The sequence below is a fragment of the Aulonocara stuartgranti genome (genome assembly GCF_965226115.1).
Source record: "Aulonocara stuartgranti genome assembly, chromosome: 10".
NCBI lineage: Eukaryota > Metazoa > Chordata > Actinopteri > Cichliformes > Cichlidae > Aulonocara > Aulonocara stuartgranti.
Window position 1 is genome coordinate 22,458,243 of NC_138946.1, and position 14,991 is coordinate 22,473,233.

General features: G+C 38.3%; 2 protein-coding genes across 4 annotated transcripts; one reads left to right on the forward strand and one right to left on the reverse strand.

Annotated features, from left to right (window-relative positions):
- Positions 1-68: 68 nt before the first annotated feature.
- On the forward strand, positions 69-14,991 carry LOC309715891 (uncharacterized protein). Of its 2 annotated transcripts, none has more exons than XM_082549345.1 (10): positions 69-475; positions 4,881-4,918; positions 5,001-5,112; positions 5,235-5,309; positions 12,672-12,731; positions 12,878-12,958; positions 13,079-13,912; positions 14,025-14,087; positions 14,449-14,551; positions 14,655-14,991. In XM_082549345.1, exons 2-10 carry the CDS (start codon positions 4,909-4,911, stop codon positions 14,757-14,759), a joined length of 1,443 nt encoding a protein of 480 aa, XP_082405471.1. In that variant the 5' UTR covers positions 69-475; positions 4,881-4,908; the 3' UTR covers positions 14,760-14,991. The 2 variants fall into 2 exon arrangements, with proteins under 2 accessions (XP_082405471.1, XP_082405470.1); XM_082549344.1 differs by lacking the exon at positions 69-475 and adding an exon at positions 2,761-4,334 and having other exon boundaries at positions 14,655-14,987.
- On the reverse strand, positions 5,320-11,166 carry LOC309715892 (uncharacterized protein). Of its 2 annotated transcripts, none has more exons than XM_082549347.1 (2): positions 10,683-11,166; positions 5,320-9,912 (listed from the first exon to the last, which is right to left on the reverse strand). In XM_082549347.1, exon 2 carries the CDS (start codon positions 9,902-9,904, stop codon positions 8,606-8,608), a length of 1,299 nt encoding a protein of 432 aa, XP_082405473.1. In that variant the 5' UTR covers positions 9,905-9,912; positions 10,683-11,166; the 3' UTR covers positions 5,320-8,605. The 2 variants fall into 2 exon arrangements, with proteins under 2 accessions (XP_082405473.1, XP_082405472.1); XM_082549346.1 differs by having other exon boundaries at positions 10,585-11,166.

Genomic DNA, 14,991 nt, shown 5'->3' on the forward strand with positions numbered 1-14,991 from the left:
CATTTTAAACTTCTTACATCTCAACACAGCGTTGACACGACTAGGGTGTACGCATATAACTTAACAAATATGCTACAGCCTCTCCAATTTTTATTTTGCTTTCACTTCACTTTCACTTTATTATTTTTTATTTCACTTCCAAAAGACTGATAGACTAAACTGACTACAGGGGCATCAGCGGAGGAGTGACCTGTCTTCTATAGTGCATTGTGTTACAGTGAAGTAGTGATGTGTCAGTTGCAAACGAAATGGCTCTTAATGAGCCGGGTCTTTGACGTGAACGACGCGAGCCGCGGGGTTTTGTCTTTCCTTCTCTCACCCTCTCTCTCACCCTTTTTTCGGCTTCACTCCACACTCAGCCTTGTGCCTTGCGCTGGGCAGAGGGGGGAGGAGCAGTAGTTACACTCTCAGTAGCACAGGAACAGAGCAGGAGGGAGAGAAAGAGAGCCAGGGACAACAACATCACATTAGAAAGGTATAGTAATCATCCACGACTATTTTCAGTTGCAGATGATAAAGGATTCAGAAAGTTTATTTATGCAGGCTCATATGACAGAGAATATACATCTTCTTTTTGTTTTCATATTTTAATTTATATTTAATTGTGTTGTGGTTTTCAGCGTTTTGTGTTGTTTCATTTTAAATTTGTTTAACCCTTTAAGACCTACCATAGAACCAAGGCCGCCAGAGCTTACTTTATATTTTTACATGCTGTAGTGCCATTTTTGGGAGCATTTCAAGTTGCTATACATCAACACAACTGTTATAGCCCATATTTTAATAATATGTATGCATTAAGTCCATAGTAACTACATAAATTGCAAAAAAGTGCAATAAACTACAAAAAAATTGAAAATCGTTTTTTTTTTTTACATATATTTCTACTTGGAGAAATTTAAGAGGTTTATCTTTCAAAACTTTAAATACAAAAAAGTTGCAAAAAATAGTTTACAACAACAGGAAATTTTGAGTGTCTTCATAGTTTTATTTTTGAGATACACCAATTTTTATATACTGCAGGAAAAACGAAAAACAATCCTATGATGCAAATTTGCAAAGAAAACAGCATGTGCATCAAAATAAACTATTTTAAGCAGTGTTCTAAGCATCCCAGCAACTATTCAGAAAAGCATAAAGTCAAACATGACTTATAAAAACACCAGTATAGGCTTTTAAGGCCTACAAGTAAAAAACTACATTTTCCGCGAAAATGACATCACTCCCGGTTTCGGGCAGGTAATGGAGGACATGTGATTGTTCCGCTGACGTCTGTTTCAATGTGGGAAGTGTTACGAATAGCTGATCGGATCGGCAAAGTGTGTTTCTGGAATATTATGTTTTTGTTCCTGCAAGCGCTTTTTATGCAATATTTGCAAAGCTATAAGTGGAAGGAAACCATGACCTAGGACAAGCTGATGGCATAAGATGTAAGTACAACTCCTCCGGTTTCATATGCAAAAAAAAATTATTGCGCTAGCTTACGCAGTTCCGGTTCTACAGGGATTTAAAAATAGTGCTGCTCTGATCGGCTTTAAAGGGTTAAAAGGAAAAAGCTGAAAATTTAAATAGTTAAAAGTTGAACTGTGACTAGTTGGTTTTTGAATTATATGATTTATTTATTAGATTTTATGTGGAGTGAATAAATAAAAGTATATTTATGGTGGCCCCTAGAGATAAAGCGCATACAAACTCCAAAACACGTAAAAACTCCAAAACATGTAAAAACACAACAGAAGTGCTCCAGGATGCCAGGCCCAGTGTTGAGCTTTTGTTACCTAGAGGCTACAGAAGCCAGCAAGTACCAACAACCGGATTTGGTGTGTGGTAGTAACAGGTAAATGAACTTTTTTTTTAAATTATTTGAATATATATGAGTGCTTGTGTATAAATACACAAACAATACACATATGCTTTCAATTGTGTAATTTAAGTGATCTAGGTAGCTCTGTTTTGAAGTTCAGTTAACGCTAGAAATGTGTTTTGGAGTTTGTACATGCTTTGCCTCTAGGGTCCACTGTATATATTTATATATAAACATATATAAATAAAACGACTTTTTTTTACATTAGTAATTCCTTTTGTGCATAATTTTATATTATTGTTAATAATAAATTAATTAAAGCAACAAAACAACCTGAAGAGCCGGTTCGGAGCCGAAAGAGCCGGCTCTTTTTAGTGAGCCGAACCAAAAGAGCCGGTTCTCTAAAAAGAGCCAGAAATCCCATCACTACAGTGAAGGAGTTAAGGGAGGATGCTGTTAAGTGCAGAGCTCAAACAGATGCGTAGAAAGTGCATTCAAAGCACAGCCTCCCTGTAATGGTATCACAAACAACTCTAACACAGTACATTCAGTAGTTTTGGAGTAGTGTTGCTACACTCACCAAAATTGCTACTGCTATTCTTATTATTAGTAGTAATACACCTTACTTATGTTGAAAAAGACACACAGTTTTAACGTTGGCCCCTTTATATGTGTGACATGCATTTTCATGACACAAAAAAATGTACACTCCTTCATTACTAATTGTACACATCATTCACCACTTCGATGGTTTCTCTTTTATCTCGATACTGTTCTGTGAGAGAACCAGGAAAACAAGTGGTTCTACTGGATTCCACTTAACGTTCAAATATTTTCTGTCTAAGCAGCAATACTTTTATTTGTAATTTTATTGTATCTTTATTTTGAACATGTTTAAATAGACAAACAAGCAAATCAAAACTAAAGGAAAACAAAACAATAATAATTATAAATAACTTACATGTTCAAAAAGGAGTAGGAAAAAGCATAAGCTTATTTAATCCCACCACCTTTCCACAATTTAGTAACTAATAGTCAACACTTTTTCTTCCTGTCCATGCACTACCCATCATAAATTCTTCCTTACAATTTGTTACATGTATTTGCTTTTATAACGTGAGTAACACGTCAAAAGATATACAAATTTACAGATATATATACTTATACTTGTGCACCCACACACACACATCCATCCCTATTGTGAAACTTTACAAACTGAAGTAAGGAAACTGGAAAAGTAAAAAAGAATGACACAGTTACAAAAAAAAGTTAAACATTTTCATGGCATCTCTACAGGTTTTGAGTTAGCCTCAGTGAAAGAAAGCGAATACTCTTACGTTTAAAAACCTGAAAAGTAAATGGACCAGTTCTTATATACTGGCTTCTGCTCTACCTGAGCACTCAAAGGACTTTATACAATATGTTTATTCACACATAAAGTACTTCCTGTCTAACACTCACACTCCAATGAACACATTGGAAATAACTCAGGGTTCAGTATCTTGCCCAAGGATGCTTTCGGCATGCAAACTGGAACAGCCAGCAATTCAACCACCAACCTGCTGTTTACCCTATGAGCCAGTCATAACAAGAACTAAAAACCGCATTAATTTCTTTTGCACACAGAGTCCCCTGTACACCCACAGACCAAAATGTGAATATTTCAGTTTATTAAAATGTAAAGTAAACATCAAATAATGAGGTTAAGCTTTTCTCTGTGCCCTTTTATTTTCACTGGAGAGAATGGGCATTTCGGTTTAAGGATTTTCAATGTAAATATTATTAAAAAGGTCTGATGAGACAGTAGATTAAATTCTAACAACTCTGAGATCTGGTCCCGCTTGATTCCTAGAAGCCTACCAACTGGAACAGTATGCTTGTGAAAGAAAGTCTTTGTTGTGGGTGAAACAATACTACAAGCTTTTTATATTTGAAAAAAAAAACTTTTGTGGTTAATGATATGCAGGTTTTCAGTTGTCTACTTTTTTTCAAAGGCTATTGTTCAGTGATGGGCAATTAATTTTCCCATGGGACCACATGAGAAACTGGGACTGTTGTGGAGGGTCTCACCAATAAGTGTATAAAGAGATTACATTAATATTGAGCAGAATTGAGTTCAGTTTAATCCCCTGCTATAGCCATTAGTAGGAAAGAAAACAGCATCAAGTACTAACCTGCAGGGTTCATTTAAATACCTTTAAGCTGTCAGGCAGGTTATAAAAGCCTATTTTTAATTTGCTTCTTAGCAAAGACTGAAAATCTCACTAGAAAACATCCCTGGAATGTGACCTCTCACACTCAGAAAAATCGAAACCACAAAACAGTGCTGCCCCTCTTATCACCCAGCCTATCCGCTTGCTCAATGAGCCTGTGTAGCATCATCCAGGTGCGGCACTTCAAAACTAACAGGGGAGGGGGGCGGGATCTGAAACTGCAGGGGGTGGGGGCTCTGGTGGAGGTATTTCTGCCATCTTATTTGCGTGTCACAGAGACCCGGAGGAGGACCGGCACTGATCTGCTCTGACACAAACAGGTGAGAACACAATACGGCACAAAAATGGACTTCACACCCCTGTTCGTGGCCTGTGTGAGGAAGGCCTCATTACCAAATCTGAATTGCTTTCCTTTTCTATGAATAATGAATTTGACCTGCTTAATTGGGGCTGGCACATCTCCAGAAAGATTCATCACAAGAGATTAAAGCACTAAGCACAGGTCAAAATGTTAACAGGCGCTTGAAGAGAATACAGAACAGATGCGCAATATGACAAGATGCAGAGAGACTGGGGAGAGCACGAGATACATTTGTTAATAGTGTTTACAAGCAGATTCGATTTTTGCACAAGTTTTATTGTGGAATGTCTTCTGGTATGCTCAAATGGTTTTATTCAGATAATAATAACTGTCCACATGTGTTAATAACAAAGCGTAAATGCTTCAATATCACTTTATCATGGTGGATGAGTTTTTTGTGTATAGGAATACAGCTTTACAGGTTGCGAAAGGGGGTGAGTTGGGAATGAGTGTAGAGTATGACAGATAAAACGTACAGAAAGTTTATCATCAAATATTTCCTCAGGTTGAACATCTGAGAAAACATCAGCAGCATGTCAAAAGGTGAGTATTTGATAAGATTAAACATGGAAGAAAAAACTATTTCTTGGTATGCAGTACTGATAAAAGTGTGTGTGTGTTGTAGATATTAACAGAAGCCAGGTGCTTCAAAACATCAGGGTGCGGTCTACATTAAAAAAGGACGGCAGCTGGATCCAAAGATCAAATGATGCCAAGAAAGAACAAGACACAGCGGGGTACTCACAGTGATTGAGATGCAACTTCAAAAATTGAGTTTTAAAATTTTGTTTTTTTTAATTGAAAGGGATAATTGAAGCTGTCCTGTCTCAGTGTCACAGCAACCTCTTCTGTGTTGCAGAACGAACACAGATGTGGAAACTAAACCTATTCCAGCTAGGAGTTCACAAGTCCGGTTGGCAGCCAGGAGATTTGAGTGAGTGCTGCAAAATTATTTTAAAAAAGAAAAAACACTTTTGAATGTAAACGTTGCTCAGGCACACCGGATTTAACTGACAAATACACAGAAATGGTAAAACAAACAAACAAAAAAAACAACAACTTTCATTTCTAAGGTTTCAAGCATCCGCACATATGAAAAATAATAGTCTAGTCCTTACCATGGCTTGGTAAATATAACTTCAGATGAACTTTAAAACTTCACATATTACAATATGGTTTTTTTTTTAAAGACAACAACAAAGCAAAAATGCAGAAGTAGTGTGTGAAGAACTAAGTACAGCCTTATCACCAAATTCGCCCTAAGGTGCTTAGAGAAATCAAATCAGAGTCTATAGGCCTCAGTTAGCATGCAAAATGTTAAAATTTGTGACAGTGCAACCAGGAAAAGACTGAACAACAGAAGTGGAGATGTCTGACCATAGTGTGTAGTTTCATGTTTGGTAAAACACCCCCCAAAACAAACAAACAACAACAAAAAAAAATGCACAAACATTTTATAGCAACTCTTAGGCATGTTGGTGGACGGGTGATGATTTGGGCTGGTTTTGCAGCCACATGAAGTGGGCACCTTGATATCACTAACTTGACCATGATGAACTCCTCTGTATACCAAAGTATTCTAGAGTCAAATGTGAGGGCATCTGTCTGACAGCTACAGCTTGTCCAAAACTGGTTCTTTCAACGGGACAATGAATCCAATCACATCAGCAACTCTATAACAGAATGGCTGAAAAAGAAAAAAGGCAACAAGTTAAAGAAAAGTGGACCAAAATTCCTCCGCAATGATGTGGCAGATTGATAAAGTCATACAGGAAGCTATTCAAGTTATTGTTGCTAAAGGTGGTTCTACCAGCTACTCAGTCACTGGTTGTTCTTTTCACACACTCCTTCTGCATTTTGGCTTAGTTTGTTTTTTTTAAACCGTGTAATACGTCACGCATTGTTGTTCGTCTGAGGTTGTATTTCAGAAACTTTAAGAGCATGATTTACTTTCAATATGCCCTCATATGTAAACCTCAGAACTGACAGAGGCCATAAATTTTTACCATGACTGTAAATCTATTTTTTTTAAAAGAAAAATAATGTAAAACTTAAATATTAGACCCATGTGTATGGCACCACACAGTGTGGTGGCAGTTCTGCAAGTTAAACTCAAATTGTCCTTCGACTGTGCTGTGTCATTGAATCATAACTAAAAATATTCCAGGCTTCAGGCACAAATCACCATCTGTGATATTAACATACAGTACAAAAACATTAACTTAGCCCTGGGCATCTGTACCGCATCCATAAAACTCTAAAGTACACTGCAGTGTGACCTACACTTAAGCTGGTTGATCAAACGTTAATCTTACTGGGGTGCTTCCCTGTAGGACACATGCGTATTTTTTCCTTGAATACTGTAGCAAAAGCTTTCTAGGGAACAACTTAACATATGAGATTGTTAATTATATGGTATGTGACAAATGTTTTTCCAGCTTTGTTAAAAAAAAAAGGTTAATGTTAATATTAATACCCCTGTGCATTAAAATTATGATTTTGATATAGGCATCCAATAATTATAGTCATATACAGAGTTATTTTATACAGGTAATAGAACAGAAAGATGTTCTTCTGCTTGGTTGCACAATATTTCTACTAAATAAAGGATACGTCAGCCTTAGCTGCCTGACTATTGTCGGCAAATGTATCAATTGCACTGACATTACATCTCTCAGCCTGAACATGTACATAACACAGACACACACACACACTCAACTATGGCTACAGCAAAATTTTGTAAATTATTAAGGTTATGGACACATTTTTGCTTCAAACACATTTAAAAATATCTTTATTCTAGATGTCTGACTTTTCCCCCTGAGATCACGTAGGGTTCATTCTTCCAGGTGAACAGAAAGAAGCAAATTATTTAAAAAGGTCTTGGGTTTACTTTTATATCAGTTTCTGTGTTCACAATTATTCAGGATACTTATGTTCACAGGCCACTTTATTATGTACACCTTGCTTGTACTGGGTTGGACCCCTTTTCCTCCAGAACTGTCTTAATTATTCATACCATAGATTCAACAACATGCTGGAAACCTTCCTGAGATTATGATCTACATTAACATGATAGCACAGTGCTGCCATGTGATTGGCTGACTTGATATATGCATTAATGAGAAGCTAAACAGGCGTACCTAACAAAGAGGCCAGTAGATGTAAGTAAAGGAACAACAGAATCACATGTACAATTTTAAACTATTTAGGGAAAAAAAGACAACAACCGTTGGAACCAAAAATGGACATATTTTCTTTGACCTCCAAAGAAAACCATGACAACAGCAGTAGGTGTATCATATTCTACAGCTGCATCATCTGTTGATGACACATCCTTCAATAAATGGTTCCAACTTCCACTCAAAATCAGTCTGGTAGTTAAGAGGCTTGATTGTGCTTCAGAGACATCTTGCACAGCATAAAGTGTAGTTATCAGACGTCTACAACAGATAACATATGAAAATGTGCCCAAGCTTTAAATCCATTCTTTTATCCGTTCCAGTGTGTTTGAGATAATCGAGTGAATTTGTCACATTACTTAGATACATAAAACAAATGACAGAGTGAAGCACCGGTGTTATATCTGTGCAGAACTGCTCGGGCAACTCACACCTCACAGCCTCCCCTCCCTCACTTGCTGTCAGAGACCACTAAACTGAAATCATGCCCCTTACCAATGATGGTTAGCTTCGCTACCTGACTGGCCAGCAATACCAAAAAAAGATGGCACTGAATATCTACAAATGTCCTTTTGCTCACAATCCCCTAGGCTGAAGCAACTTGTGAGTGCTTTGCAAGTGTTTTTCTTTTATGGGTCACTTAATTTAAATGGCTTGCCATCCAATAATTCACAAGAAGATGGAAGCATTTATGAAGAGAAATTACAGATTTTTGTTAAGCAGAAATATTTCCTCTATTTTTCTTTTAATATCCTTTTGAAAATCATGTTCACCTTGGGACTCCCAACCCATTGAAAACCACAGTTGTGCAGCATTCAAACATTATTACCAGATAACTAAAACTGAGCTCATTGTTGAGTAGTAATTAATAACAATGCAAGCCTTCCTCAAACAGGGCTCTCTGCAGGGAGGCAGCAGGAGGTGGTTCACTATATTAAAAAACAGGACTGTAATTAATTCAGTATTTTGAAAGACAGAACGAGCCTGTGTTCATTTCTGCTTTGCTCAATTATGCAGTCAATCACACTTTCATTTTTATAGCGATGAATTAGGAAGACGGCCCAGCATCTGTGAGGTCTCCTACAGTGTGCACTCCCGGCACTGGTGTTGACAAGGAGGGTGCAGCTATCTGGCCAGGGTGGTGGGCTGATATCATGTGTCTGTCACAGATGGTGAAGGGGTTCAGTGGGTAGATCCCAGATTTCCTAAAGCCTTCCTTCACAATTCTCACACCTTCCTCCTCCTTTGCTACCTGATATGTTCCTTTGAAAACCCCTGAGAACTCCTTTTTGCTAACTGCAAAGTGGGTGTCAGTAGTGTAGCCGTCGCCTAGGAATGAAGCAAAGTGCTGCTTGAGGACCACAAAGAGACCGTCATTGAGTGGCTGGAGGATGTGGGAGCAATGAGGTGGGAGGCACAGAAGAATGACATCCTCCTTACGAGCTGTTTCCACCACCTCCAGGTTCACGGGTGACTTGTGGCCATCGAAAATCAGCAGCAGTGGACGCTCCTTTGGTGCGTGCACGAGAAAATGTTTGAGGAACCATTTCTTAAAGAGGTCTGAATTGATACATCCCGAGTCTGACCACCCGTATAGGGCATTCGGTGGTCCTTGTGTCTTGTAGCATACTCCCCCTGGATAGGCCTTTGAGTAGATTATAAATGGGGGGATGTCCTCTCCAACCGCATTAAAGCAAGCCAAGACGGAGACATGGTCCCTGGAGCCTGGCGCTGGCTTGTAGCCTAGACCGACAGATTTGGGGAGAGTCACCCTCTTCCTACTCAGCTGAAAGTCTGTGTCATTGCAGTTGAAAATTTGGTGAGGCTTGTCTATGAGCTCATGAGCATCTACAACAGTCCTCAGGAGGTGAAAAAACTGATCTACTGCTTCCTTTCTCACTGACACAGTCCTCCCACGGACAACATTGTCTGCTGGCTGAATAGTGATGTTTTTCTCTTGTCTCTTTCTAAAATTGAGCCACCATGTCTGGCCCAGTTTGGAAAATGCCACCCTCCGGTGTTGCCGCTTATAAATTGACGATGCGAAGGACACCAGCTGCTGCTTTGTAAGTGGGAATCCATGCCTGGACATGTATAAGGAGAACTCGACCAACAACTCCTCATCAGCAGATGTTATAAGCTGAGCCGGGCCGCTACGGCTCCCAGGGGTCACCCGTCCACTGACTCTGTCCCCCAGTGAAGATTTAGGGACTCCAAACTCCTTGGCGGCTTGTCTCACTGTGCACCTGCCTGACTTGACCTCTATCAGTGCACGCTCCATGGCGTCCTCTGTCCACCTCTTCTTTTTCTTCCTCCCGATTTTATCAAGGTGATTTCTCGATGGCATTTTCCCCCCTAAGGCAACACAAGAAAATACTGAGATGAACCATACAAGTAAAAATCCGACAGCCACAAAGTGGCCTGGCTAAGCACCAAAAAGAATCACAAATCACATTGACATTGGTATAAGCTTACTAATTAAACACATTTTTACTTTACCAGAAATAATTGCTTTGTACTTTGTGTAGTTGGAGTTTATTGCAGTCCTTCAGCGCTCATGACAACCAGATATAAAAGGCTCGAGTTTGTTAGTCACCTATAAAGCTGACTTTATTAAACAGGTAATGCATTTTTAGATCTCTAAGCTCACTTCAATAAGAATAAAAGATCTTGCTATTTTTGTTGTTTTTTTGCTTAAAAGGGGCCCAAAGCGATGTTTAGAGCCTGCACTAATGTATTGAAATAACAAGGAACAGAATGCCATTTAAGATTTTATTTTTTTAACCGGGCCTAAAATAATATTTATGCTATATTTTGTTTTGAAAAACACTGTATCAGTGTTAAGTAACCTGATAGGCTTATGTCAAGTTTCTTTCAAAACCTGGTGGAAAGCATCGGGAAGTAACATTTTTGGAGGCACCTCATTTAGCTCTAAAAATGATACAGCAGGCCACATGAATTTTCTATTAACTACTATTATGTTTTTTTTTATTAAAAGTAAAAGTCGTAAAATACGAAGCGACTTACTCGTCTCGGACCGTGCTGGTATTATTTTTGATGTAAAACAGCAGACGTAAGGACTGTGGTGCTATTTTGAGACGATACTACACTTGAAAACAGCCCACCTGGGTAGTGTTGATTCCACAGTGGCCACTGATATGTCTGCTAGTTACAGAGAATTAAAATAATGCTGCTACATTTGACTATCGCCGTTAACTTTTCCGCTTAGCAATATGCTACTACTTTACGAAGCCGGGGAAAAGCGGAACAAGACCGGAAGTATTTCCACGACGCTTTCAAAATAGAGGTATCAAGAAAATAAGAGCCCAAGCCTATGGAGACGCTGACCACTGACCAAATCAATAAATTGCACTACAGTGCCCTTGTAATGATAATCAGCTAGGCAGCATTGTTGTGAAAAAAAATATTTTTCTCCCTTCTTGATTTATTTATTTTATTTTTTGTACATATTTGTCACACTTACATGTTTCAGAACAACAAACAAATTTTAATATTAGACAAGGATAACCTGAGTAAATACAAAAACAGTTTTTAAATGATCCTTTCCTTTATTAAGGGGGAAAAAATGTCCAACACTACCTGGTCTTATGTGAAAAGTAATTGCCCTCTCGTTGTGCCACCCCTGGCAGCAGGAACTGAAGCGTTTGTGATACTGCAGTTCTTTTAATTTAGCCACACTGAAGGGCTGAACAGTCTAATAGAGAACATGCCAAAATATCTCAATTGGATGTAAGTCCCACTTTGTCTAGGCCACTTTAAAACCTTATATTTGTGCTGCTACATAAAGCATAATGCTTACATCATTGTTCCATTAATTTATCACACCACCACCACTGTTGATGTCTTGATGATTTGGTGTTCTTTTATGAATATATTAGAATTTATTCACGTATCTATCTATCTATCTATCTATCTATCTATCTATCTATCTATCTATCTATCTATCTATCTATCTATCTATCTATCTATCTATCTATCTATCTATCTATCTATCTATCTATCTATCTGTCTGTCTGTCTGTCTGTCTGTCTGTCTGTCTGTCTGTCTGTCTGTCTGTCTGTTTTTCTTTCCCAGATTATCCCAGCAAACACTGTTATGTTCTCCTTATTTGGAGTAAAACCAGAGACACCGCTATGAAGAGGCCTCATGAAGCTTAGCTTCCCCAAAGTGTTCTTACCAACACTAACCCAGCAAACACTGTTATGTTGTCCTTATTTGGATGTTCCAAAATTAAAAGTTGTGCTGATGTCTTAGCCATCTGCTGTACCTTTCGCCCTTTCGGCCTTTTACACATCTGTTCCCTGGGTCTGATGGTTCAAAGTCCATAAACATTTTCTATCAAGTCAGATTTTTTTTTAACAGAAATAATAGAAATGCACTAAAAAGATAGACAAATGTGTGTATACTCGCTGTTTTAGATGACCGCAATTGACACAAGTCATAAACCTTCTGAATTAATAGTTCAGTTCACACACTCATGAATGACAAACACCACATGTTTTGCTGTCACTTGTTAAGCTGCAAAGGGACCATTACCTCACAGTTTGTTGTGTATACAGCATATTCTTCTGTATCAAGAGGCTTTGCTCCTGCGGGAAAAGTTAGATTTTAGTTTGTGTGTCTCTCATTTATTACCAGCCTCAGCCACCACTTCACTGCAACGTGTCTGGTGATATTTACACCATTAATAAACATTGTGTTGACATTTAAGGCCTTATTTGTTAGCTTTGTTTCATCAATCACTGACTTCACATGCTCAGAATGCTCATCCTTCAATGCAGGTTGCACTCTTCATACAAATTTTTTTTAATGTAAGTTATGGATGAACGTTGTTTATATAAGAGATTCTGAAACTCCCAGAATACTGCTGACGCTGTATTCATTAAGCAAGCACTATATATGATAGCTAATGATGTACATTTATATTATTGCTCACTAGAGACATCAGTCACTACTCTAATGTGGAGCATTTGGCTTAGACTTTATTTCTGAGCCAACATAGTTAGAAGGTGATGAAATCTCTTATTGGTTCTGAAGAAGCAATTAAGAAAATATAAGGCTTTCTCTTTTCTCTTCTTATTCGTACCTTGTAGAGCAATAGATCCTCCACCAAGTTCTCCTCTTCAAAAGGCAGAGGTCATTTCATCTGAAGGGTATGTTGGTGCTGAATGTAAATTAAACTGTGCAAAACCTGAGCAAATATTTACTGCTTCTCTGCAAATCTGCATATTTCAAGCTTAATCTCAGTTAAATCTGAACATTTAAACCAAATACTCAGTGCTTTATTTGTCTGTTTTAGGAATTCAGCTAATCAGGCAAGTGCTGAAAATATTTCAGCTCCGAAAGACACTCGGCCTGAAGGCTCAACAGTGAAGATAGAGTTAGTATACGAGACTATAACTGGAAGTGTTAAATTCAAAGATGCTGAGTGTTTGTTATTTTGCTTACAAATCAAATTTTTTGTTGCAAAGTGGGGAAGAAGTAACACTCTCTTTTACAGGCCTCAACCCCCCACAAAAGCACCTATTCAAAATATTAATGCACAGCCAGAAAAGACATTTACTGAAGCAACTGCAGAAAACACGGAACAACATGCTGATGCACCAGCTGACACCTGTCACAATGAGGATAAGGCCTCCGCAGATGCTGATGTGAAAAATCCCCCTGCAGAAATCTCTGCTGCGGAAGGCACAGTGAGAGAGAGTAGTGAGAGTAAAAGCACCGCTGGAGTCTCTGGAGAATCTGTAATCAAAACAGAACCGCCGAATACAACTAATTTAGAGCACGCAGGAGTAAACATGTATGGACCACCTGCTTTGGCAACATCGGGAAAAGAAGCTTCTCTCCAAGGCGGTGTGGAAACACCCGCTGTAAGTGATGCAACACCAGAAGAAGAAACTGCTCTACAACACAGCACCATATCAGTCACCGACACTCTGCCTGCACCATCTAGTCAATCCGATGCTGACACTGCCAAGGGTGTGGAGTTTAAAGTCGAGTGTGCACCACCCTCTGAGCCGGTTTTTAAAAGCGGAACTGAAGAGGCGGTTGAGCGCGAAGATGAAGGCACTGTTGTTGAACAAAGTTTTGATCCAACACCTAAGACAGCAGCAGACTGTGACAAAGAGTTGAACATTGAAGATGCCCTTGACCAAGTAGCTGCTTCAGATGCAGAAGGTGTTTTGGATAACACAGAGCACGCAGCTATTAGACTGACTGATGCTTCAGATGTGGAGACGGCCAAGGCTGAAGCTGTTCCTAAACCTGTGGAAGATCCAAGACAACCCCACTCTGAGGACTTCAAACCAAACCAAAAGTGTGATGATAGCCATATGTGAGTGTTTTTATTTAAAAAAAAATAAAGGAACAGTAGAGTATTCAGTGTTGTTCGCATATTTTTATTTGAGCACTAAAATCATCCTCATTGTTTGTGACTGTTTTTGTAGTTCTGATGTGTCTCAAAAGCCTGCAGAGGACGTAAACTCAACAAAAACTCTGAATAAGCCCATGTAAGTTTCTCACTCTTACTGTACATAGTTATACAACACTCAAAAAATATCTATCCCTAAAATGTTGACATTAAGTAATTTGATTACATGTAAATTTTCCAAGTGGTTTAGTTACATACATTAAATGTAAAACGGTAATTTAATGGACTCTGGTCATGATTGTTATACATTCAGCATATCTTCCTTAATTGATGAAGTATTTGAATAAATTCACTTTTGATTTCATATATTTCAGTTACATTTAGTCAAAATTATTGCTTTGTGTTTATGAGAGCCAAGAATGGTTTTTTTTTAGTGTACATAAGTGTAAAAATGAATAAGGTTCATAACCTTTGCTTTGTTTTTTAACCACCTGCTTCAGTCATGGCAAATCTCCTTGTTACTTCTGCAACCAAATCATTAATGGAAATGTCAAGATCATGTTCAGTGAGCCCTCGATAAACTGCCACCCAGACTGTTTAAAGGTTTGTTATGTTTTCTTTTGTAAAAATGCTGTATATCTGTGTTTTTATGATATCCTTTCACTATCTCTCGTACATGAAATTAACACTGAGTATGCTTTTGCAGTGCGGGGTTTGTGCTAGGGCCCTTGGAGATATGCTGACCCCCATGTTTTTGAAGGACCAAGTGATCCAGTGTGGAGTGTGTTTTTCAAAAGCGGTTAAGAAATGATGCCTATCTGGGACAAATATGTTTCCAGAAAATAGTCCAAGCATACCTTGATGAATGTGCTGTCCATTATTTCCCATAACTTCCCTATCGACTTCTTCTTTCTTTCTTTTTCTGTCACAACTGTATCCAGTAAAAGGGCAGTATATTGTTATGATTAATAATTCTGCAATGAAAAGGATAAATTAAAAATACAGCAAAAAAAAAAAAAAAAATACCAGCAATGCAACTGTAT

What these genes read in the sequence shown, in the direction of transcription:
- LOC309715891 (XM_082549345.1), top strand. An exon ending in TTGGCAGCCAGGAGATTTGA is followed by an intron (nt 5,310 to 12,671) that starts GTGAGTGCTGCA and finishes CGTACCTTGTAG; the next exon opens with AGCAATAGATCCTCCACCAA. An exon ending in GAGGTCATTTCATCTGAAGG is followed by an intron (nt 12,732 to 12,877) that starts GTATGTTGGTGC and finishes TGTCTGTTTTAG; the next exon opens with GAATTCAGCTAATCAGGCAA.
- LOC309715892 (XM_082549347.1), bottom strand. Translation starts at nt 9,904, where the DNA reads ATGCCATCGAGAAATCACCTTGATAAAATCGGGAGGAAGAAAAAGAAG.